The sequence below is a fragment of the Vicia villosa genome, linkage group LG3, assembly GCF_029867415.1.
Source record: "Vicia villosa cultivar HV-30 ecotype Madison, WI linkage group LG3, Vvil1.0, whole genome shotgun sequence".
Taxonomy (NCBI): domain Eukaryota; kingdom Viridiplantae; phylum Streptophyta; class Magnoliopsida; order Fabales; family Fabaceae; genus Vicia; species Vicia villosa.
In genome coordinates this window covers 44,149,665-44,166,970 of record NC_081182.1, presented here as the reverse complement: position 1 = coordinate 44,166,970, position 17,306 = coordinate 44,149,665, and the positions used below count along the sequence as shown (strand labels likewise).

Below are 17,306 nucleotides of genomic sequence, written 5' to 3'. Positions count from 1 at the left end.
ATGACTTTATGACGCATCCCTTTACCATCAGACCAATTTTCATTCGCTACCATTTAACCAAAACAAAAGAATAATATAATAAAACAAAATTAAATGGTGAAGAGCCAAATGAATCAGCCTGGGCCCCACGTTCCCTGAATTGACGAATGAGAGCAAGGGAGAGTGGGTTGAAACTTTGACCCACGAATCAGGGAATAACGCGCGCGTTCCAAGAGCACACCTTCCATGTCATCATCTTCTTCCACTTGCAGCGTTTATTAGCTACGAAATTCCTAGACATCTTGCTGCGATTTGGCTGCGGTTCCTGCAATTGTCTTGGTAGCAAAATCTGGAAAACAAAACAACGCATGCAACACGTTAAACAAAAGACCAAAAATACCTATGTAACCTAAATAGATCCTTCTGAGTCCAAATTTCGCTTCAGCTTTGGCTAAAACGTCTCGTATGGTGAATTTTGAAGGAAAACAAATTGGAACCCTAACAATGGTGGTTCCTCTTGCCGGCGTTCAAGCTTCGTTCCAAGGGTCCTGTATCATCTTAAAAGCTACCAGAAACTCATTTAAAGCGTTAGATCCAATTGATATGCATCGAAACATCACAGACAAGAATTCATGAATATATGAAAAAGAAAAACATAGTATGGTCGTATTGTACGTTATGGGGAGCTCTACCACGATCCAACTTACCTTATGTTACCTTGAAGGATGATTTGAACGATTTTTTGGCTCTGAGTAGGGCTTCAATTCAGAATACGAAAATTCCATCTTTTGATATTCTTTGTAAATCTTGGATGCTCTTGAAGACTAGGGTTTTTTTTCGTCGCCCTTGAGACTGAGTATGTTATGTACTTATAGGGAACTCAATTAGGTTAACAATCTCCCAACCAATCTCTTGTGATTATTGTGAAAATATTTAATTGAAATTTTGCATCAAATCTTGCTTATTTTGGCTCATTCTACTTCTTGCCTTTCTTTCACGTGTTGCCTTGGTTCATATAGCCAATATTGGATTGTCTTTGATTCACCTTTAACCCTTTACCAATTAAGTTTTGATTTATCTGATTTATCTTGAATTTAAATAAGTAAATTCAAAATAAAAGAAAATAAAATCACCCTAAAATAAAAGTGAATGGATCTATGGGCCTCTTGGATGATAAATAAAGGTTATGCAAATTAATTCCATCATTTTTATATTTTTACTTAATTTATTTAGTTTTTAAAAAAATAAAATCCAAATAAAATAAGTAAATATTATAAAAAATGGATGAAGGAAAATCTAGGTCATCATTTAGATCCTCTTCATGCTTGAATCTAGTTTGAATCAAAGAAATATGAGCCCATTTGGAAAACTTCAAGTTTTGGTCAATATTTTCTCCATGCATTTCTTCAAAATTTTCCAACTTGCAACAACCATATCTCACTCAATTCTTATGGTATGGAAACGTTATAGGACCCTTTGGAAAGCTTAAGATGTCTTCTAAATGATACTTTTGGTTTCATCTCAATTCAGTTTTCCATGTTCATGTATGCTTCATTTGAAAAAGATGACTTTTGGTTGACTTTTAAAAGGACCTATAATGTCTTGATTCATATCTCTCAAATGGTGCATTTCTGGCCTTGGCATGTGAGAGGCAAAGTTGTAGAGAATTCAATTTCCTTCAAATTGAGCTTTGGATGGAAAAATTTTGATGTTCCATGTGGAAGTTATGGCTGGTCAAAGTTCAGTTGACTTTTCCTATACAAAACCCTAATTTAGAAACCTTTTGATTTGTTGATTCTTGATCTTTCCTTGATGAACCATGATCAATTCTTGATCAAATGGTGAATGATACTTCAATATGAGAATCTTAAAAAAAATTAGGAGTTTTGACTTTACTTTGACCACAGTTGACTTTTAGGTTAACTTAGTCGACTGTTGACTTTTTGAACAATTGAGTGACCAATCTTTTGAGATGAGACTTGATATTTATCATGGAGATGATGTGAGATATATTGAGCCATATGAGATGCCTTGGAGCCATTGATTCACTGTTTTTCCTTTTAACAAACCAAACCCTAATTCTCTGATCTTTGCTTAGGAGGGTGTATCTAGGAACTTTAGGTATTGATTTGAATTTGAGCAGGAGAAATAGTATGGGCAAATTTTGGGGTATGACATTGTCTTTCCTACTACAGTGCATTGGGCAGCCGTCCTTCGCATATGTCGTTATCTTCGGGGAACCTAATTTCAAAGCCTTCTATTTCCTTCATCGTCCTCATTGGAAATACGTGCTTATTCTGATGTTGATTGGGCTGGAGACCCCACAGATCGTAAGTCTACCACAGGGTTTTGTATCTTTCTTGGAGACTCTCTTATTTCTTGGAAGAGTAAGAAACAAGACATTGTCTCTCGCTCTTCTACAGAAGCGGAGTATCGTGCTATGGCATCCACCACTACTGAAATAGCTTGGTTGCGTTGGTTACTTTCCGATATGGGTGTCATTCTTTCGGAACCAACTCCCATGTATTGTGATAACAAGAGTGCCACTCAAATTGCCCACAACTCAGTCTTTCATGAACGTATCAAACACATTGAAATTGATTGTCACTTCACTCGTCATCATCTTCAGCATGGGACAATCACTCTACCGTTTCGTTTTTTGATTGGCAAACTCTCGATGCTTCCTACTAATGCATCTTGAGTTTGAGGGGAGATGTTATATATTATTAATATTATTATTATTATATTGTTTTATTATATGTTTGTAAGGGTAGTTTGGTATTTCCCACGATACATTATTTATACTCTGGTGTAACCCTAATTCTCCAACTTTTATTCATTCTATTGAAACCCTTATTGAAAGTGTCTTTCTTCTCTATGCTTCTACCTATTCACTATTGTTAACATGCAAAATCAATTGCTCCTCAATGGAGCTTCAAAGATTCTAGAAAATATGACCTAGAAGCCTTCAAATATGCTTCCATTGTCGCTACAACACCTTCATTAGTGTGATACTCTACCATCAAAGAGATGACTCACTGGGTGGCTAGTGTCATTCTTCCAATAATGAAGTTGTATACCGACTTGAAATAGATTATCAAGAATTTTGTCTTTACTATTTTTCTGGTCTCTCTTTTTTCCCAATAGAGGCCATCAACTCAACATAGTCCTATGGTCTCATTGTTGAGACATTAAATCCTCGAAGATCACTTCCCTTGTAGAGGGGTGAGTTTCTCACGAGTGAATTGCAATATTTCCACGAGGTCGGTGTACGTGATATTACATGAGCTCCCTTGATCTATCAATTCTCTTCGCACATCGATGTTTGCCATGATGTCTCTTATTAATAAAAGGATATGGGGATTTTGAACTCTGTTGACTAGTTATTTGTCGTAGAAGAAGATTGATGGTCTTTCCTTTTGGACAGAGCCTTGGGTAACATATGATCATGCACCACCATTTCCATCAACTTCCTATTTATCAAGTAAGAGGAGGCTCCATCAAAATGAGGGAACCAACTTGAAATGACTATTGTTGTATTTAGTCTACCTTGGTCGGGGGATGGTTAGTTTATTTGGAGAAACTTATCACTCACTTCCCCAGGGTTTGTCTAATCGTTAATGGGGATGGTCTCCCTCGGATAGTGAGGACCTTCCTTAGAATTCATCAAGATAGGCAAGGTTTTCATTTGTCGAAGTCCCTTTGGATGTCGTGTAAGCGATCGATTATTTTTTCTCTTATTTTTCATTGGAATGCTTCTCCTTTTATATGCGTTATCTCACTTTTTATCAGTGGACTATCATCCTCGGACCTCTTCTCCTCGGATATTTTATTGCCCTAGTGAGAGAATCTACAGAATCTTCCATTTCTAATCAGATATTCAATAATGTTCTTCATTTGAACACATTTGTTTGTGTTATGGTTGCCGCTGCAGAAATGAAAATAAAAGTATTGAGACTTGTCTACTCCAGGACGTCTTCATAAAGGCTTAAGTGCTTCAATCTTCTCTTCTTTAAACTCCACTTTGATGCATTCTTGTAGAATGCGCTTCCTTGAAGTGTTTAGAGGGTTGTAGTCTTTTTACTATGATGGTGGTACTCCTTCATCTTCTTAATTTATGATATTCAAATACTGGTCTCTTCCATTTTAAATTCCATGTGAGAATACCAATTAAATCTCCCACATGCCCAAGAGACCAGTCTCATTGGTCTGAGGTACTAAAGAGCCTAGGGAATCTAGCACACCAAACAGACAAATTAGAGTTGACAAGTAAAACATATGCAAACTGATTTTATTTAAACAAAGACATGTATTGCATAAGGGATATGAATGATTAAGATCCCATAAAGTACATATCTGCCCCTATGTCCAAAACCACAATGCAAGTCACTGACTTTGTTACCATATTCCTCACATCTAATTACACCTTATAACCTTCATGATAAGGCCTTCGATTACTGTAAAATTTGGACATATTTTCTACTTCTATGGCGACCTCGAGATCAAAAGCTTCGTCGGTGACCTAGAGATCAAAAGCTTCACCAGTGATATAAATATGATGGCTTGCACTCTCTCTCCTTCTTGATTTGTTCTACTACTGCATATGAAAATATGTGTGGGCAATCTTGTGGGCCGAAGCTTTGTCGACGACATCGTGATCCAAAGCTTAGTTGTTGACATCAAATTGTACCTCGCAACCAAACATAGATTCACTCTGTTGAGATCCATATGTTTTCTAGAGCGTCTTTAAGGGCTTTGAGGAATCCAAAAGCTTATGCAAGGGCAACGCCATGTTAGGCGGGGGTGATATCCATCAATAAGGACCAACTCAGTTTTACCACACCTCACGATGGGCGCTAATTGTACTTGTTGAAAGTGCAATAGTCTAGAGAGATTTTGCTCACACAGGGATTGCGCGAAACTATATGTGATTTTTGTAGAATTGGTAAATGATGCATAAATCCTAAGGTTTGAGTATTTATGGAGAACTTCTTGGGCCGGATAGAAGTAAAGAAACAATTTCTCCTAGCTTCTTGGTGAAAACAAGAGAGTATGAGAAGATTGGTTCTTTCTTAAATTATGGTGATACGGTTTTCCCCTTTGATTACCATTCTAAATTTTTCTTTCTTAAACACCTCACGTGTCAATGGTCATGTGCCATAAACGAGTAAACATAGTACACGACCACCTTGAGAAAAACTTGCATGGATACGAACATAAATCACTAGTGTTAGGAACAACCAATGAGAAAAGAGAAAATTTTAAATTTATTTAAAATTTAACTTCTTTTTTAATTAGATTCATGGGGTGGTTGTGATTGAGTAGGAGAGAGAAATAAAATATTTTTGTTTTTTTAATTAATAAAAAATTGTTATTGGTTGTTTGTAAAGCCACTTGTTATGTTTGTGTTCATGCAAGTATTTTTCTTTCACCTCACGTGTCAATGGTCATGTGCCATAAACGAGTAAACATAGTACACGACCACCTTTCATTCCAACACTTCATTTTGTCTACTTTATTATTGACTATCCTTTTACTGATCTAATAAAATTATCTCATTCCAAGATGCAAATCAAACTTCTCTCCCGCAATACCTTAACAATTAAATAGGTATTATATTATCATTTATTATAAAAATAAAATTATATGATAAAATTAATTTTAAATCAATAAAAAAAGATAAGTAAGCCTAATTAGCTTTTAACTATATTTTCAATGTTAATGATAATTAACAATGAAACACTATTATTAAGTTATAACTTTAAAATATAAAATATTTTTTATTTTCTTTACCAATTTGTCAGTATATATTTTCTCTTGAAATGTACTAAATTGTTTAATGAAAAATTAAAGAGTATCGTAAAAAAAATAGGAAAGTGTAGATTTTATTATAAGGGAGGAGAATGTAATATTTTTTTTAGGGCATATTTTAGTTTTTTTTTTTTTTAAATTCTATAATATGCGCATCCTAATCCTAAGAAATGAATACGTTTTTAACAATAGAAACCCGGTAATATTGCATATATAGTGAATATATAGTGAGTGGAATTATAAGTTTCTAAACCCTAAACCTGTATAGCCGAGTTCTTCTCTCTAAACCTACTGCCTTCTCCAATCTCTTAACAAAATTGCTTTGGTAGCTTGGTATGTCAATATTTATTTTCAGATGATGAATACTTTGTTGTTTTCAAACTGTTATCTAGATTATTATTATTTATGTTATTGTATTTATACGATGATATATTGTTATGGTTTGAACAATAGCTTAGACTTTTTGAAATGTTGATCATTCGAATAGAAGGTTTGCATGTACCATAAATTCTTCTTGCAAATATTGTTGTATCTTGGAATTAGAAGTTTGCATGGTTTTTATTTTTCTACTGGTGCATAGTTGTTATAATTATAGAGTTCTAATCATTTAATTTATTTCTAGAATCACATATGGATGATTCTAGCTATTGTGATATATGTTGTGATGGAGAGAGTGCAGCGATGATCCCAAACCAGAAGACTCTCAATATTCACTTGCCTTCCAGCTCTAACATTGATGTTAGCTCTATGGTTTCTATGAAGGAGGATTGTGAATCGTCTATGTCTTCATGGGCTTCCGATCCCGAAACTGATGTCTCATCTGTGACAAGTTGTCATGTAATGCCTGAGGAGTCCCTTCAGTATGTTGACCTTGAAGGAAGCTATCTTGATTTGGAAGAGGAAAACCAGTTCGTCGGAGTGGAAAACAATGATGATGGTTTTTCGTGGGAGATGGACAATAGAAGTTACGACGAGTTACTCAAAAAGTTCATTGAAAAGGAGGAAGATCTAAGAGTTTCCAATTTAAAGCTTCAACTTTCAGAACAAGAGATCACGGGGTTGGCTGTTCAAGTTGAGGTTCTTGAGATTCAGATTGATGATGCGTGTCAAAAATTGGAGCTGAAAGAGGACGAGTTGTGTGAACAAAAGAAGCTTTTGGGAAAACAGATTTCCAAGTTGAAGATTCAAAATTTAAACAGTGTGGATCAATTTGCTGATGCGCGCGGAGAATTGAATTTGAAAAAACGCGAGCTTGTTAATGTGCGCAAAGAATTAGAGTTGAAAGAGAAGGAGTTGAATGAACAAAAGAAGCTCTCAGAAGAAGAGATTTTCAAGTTGAAGAATCAAATTAAAGAAAATGAGAATCAGCTTGATAATGTGCAAAAAGAATTAGAGTTGAAAGAGGAAGAGTTGAATGAGCAAAAGGAGCTTTCAGAAGAAGAGATTTTCAAATTGAGGAAGCAAGTTAAAGAAAGTGAGAATCGGCTTGATAATGTGTGGGATGAATTGAATCTGAAAACGGAGAAGTTGCAAAAACAAACTGTTGAATTAGATACTTATATTCCAGAATCTGTCTACAAGATTACAAATTTGATGGAACAACTTGAAGAGGCTCATAAGAAACTCGAGATTTCAACCGACGAAATTGCAACTTTACAAAAGGAACTTGGTAGTAAGTCATCTATGATTCGTCGGTTGCAATGTGAGATTAAAGAGGAAAAGAAAAAGATGCATTCGACATTGTTTGATTTGCAGGCTACGTATGTTTGCGAGCAAGAAAAGATGAGTTCTGATATTGCAAGTTTGTCAAAACAGAAAAAACAATTGACCTCTAAACTAGAGGATTGTGAGTCTAGAAACAAGGAGTTAGAACAAAAAGTTATGCGAAATGAAGCTGAAAATTTGACACATTTGCAAGAAATCAGGAATTTGAGGACAAAACTTGGTCAGAGAATGAATGATGTAGAAGCTGCTAATAAGAAATCAGCAAGAGTAATGATTGAAATAGATGAAGCCAATGTCAAGATTGATAAGCTTAAGGCTGAGATATGTTCCCGCGACGATGAAATATCTCATTTGAAGAAATATATAAACGACGTAAACACATCACGAATTGAGCTGGTGCTTAACTATAGAGCTAAATTGAATGAAGAAAATAAGTTGAAATTGAAAGTGGAGGAACTTGAAAAGGAGGTGAAGAAACAGAATGGGGTGATCTTGGATATGGCTAAGGAGAAGAAGGAGGCAATTAGACAACTGTGTAATTCACTTGAGCACTACAGGAGTGGATATAATGAGCGTATCCGAGCGTTGAATGGTTTATAAGCATTGCGGGCGCGCACACTGTCATACTTCCTAGTTTAACATTTAGGTGTGTGTTGTTGTTTTGTTTTGTTTTGTTTGTTAGATTTTGGTTGTTATCGGTTTTTTCATATTTATTTCTTAATAATTTCTGCTATGCACCTAAACATTGGATAATAATGTGTTTCCTCTTGTTACTGAAGTTAATCACTTCTCTGATTGCTGGTTTACTAGTTTGCTTTGTTTTGGAGGCAGCTTTGAACTTGATCGAATTTTCTTATTGTAATTGTATCATGCAGCTCTAGCTCTTTGTTCAGTCTTAGATTACTAAGTCTAGCAAAGACTTAAATAATTTTCGGGAGTATGGCAATCTTTGAATTTAACTTTTTTTTTCAAAAATTATATTTTAATTTAAAAAGAAAGATTCATCAAATATAAGTAAAATTTATTTATTAATATTGTAAGAGATCTAATAGATCTATTTTCACTTGTCTTGACTATATTCTTGAACAAATATACCGTCAAATTAGTCTCTACAGAATGTTCTTAAATAGATGTTTGACAGCATAAATATTTCAAAAGAAAAATCCTGAAGTCAATTAAATTTTATTCATATTAATTTCTTAATATTAAATTAAGGGATTACATGGATAATAAGTATTAATACTAACAACTTTCTTTGATTTTAGTGATATGACAACAAAAAAAATTCTTATAATCTCTTATCTCAGCAGCTATTTCAAAAATACTTATTTGCTTTCAAAAATACTTCTTTTTCTGGAGATATACAACAGAAAAAAATTGCCAAATTTTAATAAATACTTTTTTTTTGTCAAATTTTAGTTTGTTTCGGAGATGCGTATACGGAATGTAATTATTTTAAAGTTTTTCAATTTAAAATACTTCCACCTCCAAAAAAACGTGTTTATTAATATGTATCTTGAGAAATAAATCATAAATGAAATTGAGCTAATGGGGTTGCTTAATGTACAATAGAATTCATAAGTTCCAGAACTTAACATTTTTATCATTGAAGTCGACACACGTGGCGTTTCCGTTATTTAAATATTGTGTGTTCCCGTTATTTAAATATTTGTGTAAGTTACATGATGAAGCAATTCAAAAAGTAGGTTGTTTGGCATTAAATAATATTAATCTTGATAATTGATGGGGTCAAACATAAATTTATTGGACCATATATACATTTCTTATTCAAATTACTATTGAAATGAAATTGATTTAAATTGCTTAGATGTTTGGTTTAAATTGCTTAGATGTTGCTTAAATATAATTAAATATAATATGACAATTGGTAAAAAAAAAAAAAAAACTGAAACAATAAAAAAAAAAGTTCTCCAAAATATGCTCTAAAAATATCACACGTTGGATTGAGATATTGCCTATTATTAACAAAAAGAAGTTAATTGATAGTAAATTGTTAATTACAAAAACCAACTTGACATTTTAATAAAGTCAGAAGTTTTCTAGAATATTTTAAAACCACCAAACCGGTTTAAAAGTGTTCTGAAAAATCAACTTAGAGGTTTATTCATATTATTGGACCATCGATGACCGGAATTTTTATTTTTATATTCCGTTGTGGATGAATGGTTCAAATTGAACAAATCAAATTCAAAATCATATTTTATTTCAAATATCCACCGTGAATGATACTGACGTTGAAAATCATACTCCTCATATAATTTTGTTTTTCCAAAAAAGTTGACATTTTCTTACATTTGACAGATCTAGAAAAATAACATCACCTATGAGATAGACCAAGTCATCGGACCCATAATTCCTATAGCTGACTTTCTTCCAACTCACACACAAAAAAACAGCGTAACACAACGCGTCTTTAAAAGAGACAAAATCTCAAACACACAACACATTAACAACAAACGAGTTGACTAACAAACCAAACACGAAATACAAGACTCTTTTGTTGTTACTGTTTCACTTCCACGCAGCAACAACTCCAACATTTCATACAAGACCCTACTCAGAATTTCTGTTATCTTTCACATTCTAATTATTGTTAATTTAGTCGTTTTCTTTGCGTCAAGGAAAAGCTTCTTTCGCATTTATTTCTCAGCATGTTCCTTCCTCTACTTTCTCTCCCTCTCTTCATTACTATAACATAACACCCTTCTAACCTCTTAACCCCTTTCCATTCTTCATTATTTCTTTCTCTCTCCCCTTTGTGCTGTTCATTCAAATTCAACTATTTCCTGAGATTTTGTAACCTGATATAACCAAGGTACACACCAGTGTAAGTGATTTTTGGCTTATATTTTTTATGCAGTTTGTTGTTACAATATCCTGTTATTTCTTTTCTTTCATAGTTAAGTAAGCCTTGCTTTATACTAATTCTTATTCATCTGTTTTTTTATGCTGGCAGTGAGAGTATTTGTGGCCAAGACACAACATTTGGACTAAATTTGAAGTAATATGTCTGGTAAATTGGTTCACAAACTTCGGATAGTTAAATGTCCGAAATGCCGGCAACTTCTTCAAGAGCCTCAAGGATATGATGTATACAAATGTGGTGGATGTGGAACTGATCTTCAAGGTGAAGTTTCTATTTGATTTTTGTTTTGTATACTTTTCAAATTTTACTCTGTTGCAAAATTGTGATGTTTATGGCTGTTACACTTATTGAACTGTTGCATTTTGACATTGATTAACTGTATGTTTTTTATAAGCAAAATATATTAAAAGAAGTATTCCAATTTCCAACCTAATACAACTGACCGAGTCTAAGTCCGATTATAGGAGAAAAATAATTGGTCACTCAAAAAAGCAAGATTGCAATTAGCTCTTCAACCATCAATTATAGGAGCGGCATCAATTTTAGACCTTCCAGTAGCTTTCTGAGTGATGACAGCAGCTTCCAATGGTCTTACCAAATTGTTCAAAATACTTCTTCATGGATTCTTTTTTATTTTCCAAGCAAAACCTCCAACAAAGCCTTGGTGAATATTGTGTCAACAAACTGTACTGGCTCTTCACCTTTCTGTTATGAGTGTAGACGGTTCCAACCTACAACAGATCACCATTTGCTCCATGCATCGTAACAGCACCAACAATGGACTACAATGTTACCTTGCATACTTGCATGCTTGTCACTCAGAATAGAGTATATTTGCCAAATAAGCCTGATGTTCCAACTTCCAGTTCCTACCCGCCTCTAGTCCACATTACAATACACGCACCACAGGATTACCTAAGGCACCACGCCACAACCTTCTATTAGATACCTCCAAAACGATAAAGCCCCGACCAAGCTTCTATACCAGTTCTAGACAGTGAATTAGACTGTTTTGATGTCCTTTATGTGTTTCTAATTAGGAATAGCTACGGCACTTGTTCATCTTCCTTTGATTTTCTACCTTTATGACCCTTCTTTCTACATGTTTCCAAAGAACCGATATAAAACTGAATGCAAACTCTTGAAGAGTTTGTTACAACATTTGGTTTATATAAGGGCTGCAGTGATAGCTGTCACTGCCAGCTCAGCTAGTCTAACTAATGCTAAACATACCAAATACAAACTAACAGCTGTATATTCACTCTATTAGGTTGCATACACCGATCAACAGCGCGACCACCTATTACCAATGTTATGTTCCTATGCCATCCGAGCACGTCCAGCACAGTAGACCATCTTTTCCTTACATTTATTATAGCACAATATAGTGAAATTAGAAATGGCCCTTTGTGCATTGCTTAGAATCGTCCAAGGCATTCCCTGCTTTATACAAAGTCCACAAGATTTCAGGCAGACAATTTTGTAGCAGATTAAGTTTTTGCCATTACCACTCTGCTTGCAAAACATGATATCAATCAATCACCTCATAACCTGTGATCTATCCGCTTCCCACTGATTCAGAATTTTGTATGACAACACACTGTAGCTTCAGGGCTGAATCAAACCATACAGTTTCAAAATTGGCAACTCTCCCCTATAACCAACAACCTTCACACTCTTCCAGCGGTTGATTTCCTTTCTAATAATGTCTCCTATAAAGATCAGCAGTTTTCGAACTTTTGAAGAAACAGCACTGCTCCAAACTTTAGACATTGCACGAGTTGACTCAACACATGTTGGCGACAAACTATTACTCTGCTGAATAGCCTTGTACCCAGAACATAGGTTATAACCGCCAGCTGTACACACCCCTAACTTTTAAGCATTGGTTAATTGTATAAAGTGGTTATTTTATTCTACTGTGAAATTTTCCAAACCAAACTGATGTTTTCTGGTATAGTTTTATTTTTCGTTCGTTCTCCTTGCTTTATTGATATAAATGACTTCTGTACACTTTATAAAATATAAACAAATTAGTGTGGTTTTACCCTTTTGTCCAACCACATTTGCATGTGAATTTCAATGAGTATCCAAGTTTTCAAATAAGGATATTGAGTGTATTATGTATATCTAGCTCTTGGTTCCGAGGACTGATATCCTTTTCATTTCTTTTCGTACAGCTAAGAAACAAAGTATGGCTGTGAAGTCAGATTCCAGTATACAAGAAATCGAGGCAGCTCCTGGAAACTCACTGCATCTAGTTTCTGACAGTAAACAGCGTAGCGATAAAAAGCGTCGGTTTCCTCTTCGGAAAGATAGTTTGAAGGCTAAGGAAACGGCTTCTTCTAGAGAATGTCATATGAATGGGAACACTGAGTACAATGGTGGTCAGCTAGTACCGTTCAAATTCACAGATGAAGAAGAACTAGAAGGTGAGTTGGATATCCCGAAACTGTCACTTAGAAGGCATGGAGTTTCCAAAAAAGTTGGTTCTGTTAAAACCACTCATTGTGAGATTGAGGAGATAAGTAATGGGGATTTTTCATTAGAAAGACCAAAAGAAAAGTCTATTTCTTCATCTGATGAAGATGAAAGTAATGACAAATCAGCTCCGGTAGGGGATATGCCTAAAATGGAAATTGCTGAAATTAATTTAGAAAAGTTGTCGCCAGAGGAAGCAGCAGGTGCAGAATTGATTTCAAAATCAGATGAAGCAAATGTCAATATAGAGAAGTCAGTTACAGAAGATGCAAACCCTGAAGTGAAAGTTATTGCAAGTGATTTAGGAGGAGCAGAAGGGGATTTGAATGTATGTGCTTTGGATGCCGACAATGAAAAATCAGCTATAGAGGATGCAAAATCAGAAGTGGAAACTGCAGAAGCTACTACTACAAAAAATCCAAGCACTGAGAATGTGGATACATTAGATACCACGGAACAAAGCGATCATAGTTCAGAACTTAGTGATGTTCATGGAAAAGAAAAACTTGCTGAATCCCCAACGACCCGAAGCTCTAATGCTTATGATGATGGTCTCTCTCCTCACGATGGAATCAATGGGCGGATCCCTATCCAACATCTAGATTCTTTGAAGAATACTTACACTGTGGATGAAGGAAGAATCAGAAAGGGTAAAGGTCCTGCTAATGGTGATTTTGGAACACAGCATCAATCAGATGTCCCAGAGGAAAAGAATCATATGGTGAAAGACAACGGAAGGAATAAAAACCAAGTGTTAGAAAATACAAGTCATGGTGATTCACATTTCATGAAAACCAAGAGAGATCACGAGTTTCCATCGAGAATACCTTTCCGTCGAAATGGTTACCAATCACACGATGAAAGTGGCAGGCCGTCAAATGGAATGCATAATGAGAGTTCAAGCTTCCTTTCGCGTGACCCCCGTGAGGAAACTGACCAGGAGAAGGTGAAACTGTTGGGAATGATTTATAAGTTGCAGGATCAACTCAACAAGACTCGCTATGTGAGTGAGAAATCAAATGGAAGAGTGACCACTCGTGCACCTTACCAGGAGAATCATAATTCTACATACAGACGCCATAGCCATAACCTTCATGAGGGAAGGTTTTCTCATGCTCTTGATCACTCTAGGTGTGACGGAAGATGTAATTGTGAAATCACATCACGTCAAAGGCATAAATACTCGCGGATACCTTATTCGGCTGAAGCAACAAGTTGGACATACCGTGTTGACCATCCTTGTCACCATTGTTGTTCCCATGTCTCAGCAGATCTGTCTCCACGTGTTCATTTCCAACATGAAGATTTACACAGGTGTTGTCGAGCACACGATTGTTGCTCTTCAGGTCCACAATACTTCACAGCCTCTAAACTCCCATTATATAGCAGTGACACAAACTATGATGATCTAAGATATAGGGCTACTATAGCGAGGAAATATTTAAGGGAGAAACAGAACTTGGCTAAGCGACATCACAGGCCAGTAGCAGGTGGAGCTCCGTTTGTCACTTGTCCTAAATGTTTTAAACTGCTTCAGTTACCTGCAGATTTTCTTTATAAAAAGGCATGCCATCAGCTGAAATGTGGCGGATGTTCAGAGGTACTCAAGTTTTCACTCAAAGACGGAACTCATGTAGTACCTTTTTCATCGGTTACTACAACAGGTCTTCCGTCTCGTGAGCTTCATCATGAAAGTGAGGTGATTAGTGGCGGCAAGCTACCATCAAAAACTTATGTCAACCATCACCATTATTCACCTGCAAAACCCATCTCATATTATGATGATTATGGACTTTCTTTCTCTCAAAGCTTCTCCTCAGAAGTAGATCCTGCTTTTCTTACACAACAAATTGATCCCTTGCACAGCAGTGAATATGTTAACCCGGGTGTCTCTCCTAGCTCAACATTTAAGGCAAAGATCATTGCTTCAAGATATTTTAGTTCAATTGCAGCTCCAACGGAGACAGATCAATCAACAGAACTTTCCTCCAACATGTCTGAACCTAGGAAAATGTCACCAGAAAATGAGGCAAGGCCACCACGCAAAAGTACTCTGCATAAACTGATGAGTTATTCTACACCAAGTAAAGTGATAAAAGGGGCACCTTGTTGAAGGCAAAGGAACTCATAGCCTCATAATCAATTTAGAAAATCATCCATGTAAAGAAAGTGTCAATATTATTTCATTTTATTTATGTACATACCAAATTACCAGTTTTGGAACAAGCCTATACATAAGATTATTGTTGTAAAATTATTCTTTTTGGTGTATAAATAAATTTCATTAGATTTTTTCCATAACATTTAACGCATGTATTCTACATTATTTCTGAAATTTTAGTTAATGTTTATAAATAACAACTTTCTTTCTTATGTCTCTTATATTAGTACAAGTGTTAACGAACCTTATTCAATATTTAGGTAACATAAAATGTCCTTTGATCATTTCAAAATAAATTTTGTGTAATACTCATAGCAGTAAAAGTTTCGTAATCTGTTATTAAATTTCTTCATACTGGGTAGTGCTCATCATTAATTCACAAAAAAACAAAAAACAAACTAATGGCATTAATCAAACAAATGATTGTTTGTGAACTAGATTCTTTAATAAACAACCAGTTACTTAGTACATGGATAAAGTACAAAAATGTTTTTTTACAGAGTTTTGGTTGAACTATGTGAGCCAACAAAATGATCATCATTATCTGAATCGGATTCTTCATCTTCTGGTTCAAAAGGTCTCATCCTGTTTGTATTGGCTTCCAATGGAGGCAACCCATCATCATCATCATCATCATCGTCGTCACTCGCGTCCGACTCATTCGCTTGTTGCGCGACAACTCTTTCATTTAGATCATCTTTAAAAATCTCAGGCCTATACATAAAACATCATTTTTAAAAACTACTATATGATATCATGTGGATGCCATTAGATACAAAACTAGAATATGAACAAAATATGCAAAAATCAAAGTTGTTAGCAAGAGCACACCATTCTGCAGATTTCTTTAATACGCGGAGTTGATCATAGAAAAGAACTTGAGAAACGATACAACCAACCTTGCTTCCGGACTCAAGAGCCTCTTTCTTTCCGCTCTCATCAACTACAACAAAATTTCCTGAAAATTGAGAAAACACTTGCGTTGGTTCATCAATGATAACAAAAAATCATTAGTTCACGATGCACATTGAATCGGTAGTTCAATAAAAACGAACCTCGTTTAATCCACATGCTTTTCTGAAATTTAGCAGGAAATAGAGCTAGTGACTTCTCGCCAGTTGCATCCATAACCTTGAAGGAAAATCAGAGTGGAATAATAATACATTAGAATTGTGATTAAGAAACCGAAAAAACAAAATTATAGAAAAAAAATAAAAATTGTAAAACCTCAATAAGATTGGAGCCACGGAGAGAGACTACTTGCATGATGCATTGGCCGTCTCCGAGAGTTACATGTTTTTCTTCTGATGCTCTTTTCAAATTCTTCCTTCCTCCTTTCATGGCCACAAAATATTGATGTGTTGTTTGAGGATTTAACACAGTAACGAAACTCTGCGATGGATGTGAAGTTGGTTGAATTTGGAGAGAGAAGGCTGGAGAATGAAAGCAGAAAGAGAAGAAATGGTGAAGAATATATGAAAAACCGGAGTAGGAACAAACGGCGTGGTTGACTTGCGGCGGCTAGGTTTAACGAAGAGGAAGAAATCAGACTCAAAATTAATTTTCTTTTTTAATGAATTTAAAGTATATACTAAATAATTACGATATAAATTTCTAGCTGTATACAAATTTTATTTCAATTATTTAATTGAATGAATGTGATTTTTTTTTTTTTGACAAAAATTGAATGAATGTGATTTTAAAATTATAAAATTTTAAAATCGTAGGAAAAAAGGGATGTGCACGGACAGTGTAAAATAGTTTTACACTGTCAACCAATGACGATCATGAATCAGAACAAGTCAGACTGAAAATTTAAGAAAACTTGTATGACATGGCAGAACGTTATATTCTAATTGGATGACAGTGTAAAACTTTTTTACACTGTCGGTGCATAACCATTAAACTCAAAATCGTATTTTTATCATAAAAAATAATTAATGTTATAATTTTTAGTAGGGTGGACAAATTTTAACCGACCGACTCAAACCAACCGATTCATTGTAACTTTTGTGTAAACGGTTCGGAGTGGATCGGGTGTCTGGTTGATTCAGTTGCTTAATTTGGATAGTATAGGATTGACTCGGTCGGGCTCAAATGATTATTTAGATCCATTAAAAATTAAACCCGACCAAACTCAACTAATATTAAAAAAAAAAATTATTATTTTATATGCCCATTTTAAAAATGAAGTTCAATAATATTGTTATGATATTATCATTTTATAATATAATAATGACATTGTTTATTCATAAGAATAAA

General features: G+C 34.8%; 3 protein-coding genes across 4 annotated transcripts; 2 read left to right on the top strand and 1 right to left on the bottom strand.

Annotated features, from left to right (window-relative positions):
- The first annotated feature begins 6,420 nt into the window (after window positions 1–6,420).
- On the top strand, window positions 6,421–8,115 carry LOC131657964 (protein NETWORKED 4B-like). Its single transcript, XM_058927305.1, has one exon. It carries the CDS (start codon window positions 6,421–6,423, stop codon window positions 8,113–8,115), a length of 1,695 nt encoding a protein of 564 aa, XP_058783288.1.
- Window positions 8,116–9,857: 1,742 nt separating this feature from the next.
- Window positions 9,858–15,223, top strand: LOC131661197 (protein ENHANCED DISEASE RESISTANCE 4-like). 2 transcript variants are annotated; one of them, XM_058930648.1, is made up of 3 exons: window positions 9,858–10,351; window positions 10,493–10,663; window positions 12,583–15,223. In XM_058930648.1, the coding sequence occupies exons 2-3, from the start codon at window positions 10,543–10,545 to the stop codon at window positions 14,994–14,996; spliced, it is 2,535 nt and encodes an 844-aa protein (XP_058786631.1). In that variant the 5' UTR covers window positions 9,858–10,351; window positions 10,493–10,542; the 3' UTR covers window positions 14,997–15,223. The 2 variants fall into 2 exon arrangements, with proteins under 2 accessions (XP_058786631.1, XP_058786630.1); XM_058930647.1 differs by having other exon boundaries at window positions 9,859–10,363.
- A 210-nt stretch (window positions 15,224–15,433) lies between these two features.
- Window positions 15,434–16,621, bottom strand: LOC131661198 (uncharacterized). The gene is made up of 4 exons (XM_058930649.1): window positions 16,272–16,621; window positions 16,100–16,175; window positions 15,876–16,002; window positions 15,434–15,758 (listed from the first exon to the last, which is right to left on the bottom strand). Exons 1-4 carry the CDS (start codon window positions 16,383–16,385, stop codon window positions 15,539–15,541), a joined length of 537 nt encoding a protein of 178 aa, XP_058786632.1. The 5' UTR covers window positions 16,386–16,621; the 3' UTR covers window positions 15,434–15,538.
- Window positions 16,622–17,306: the final 685 nt, after the last annotated feature.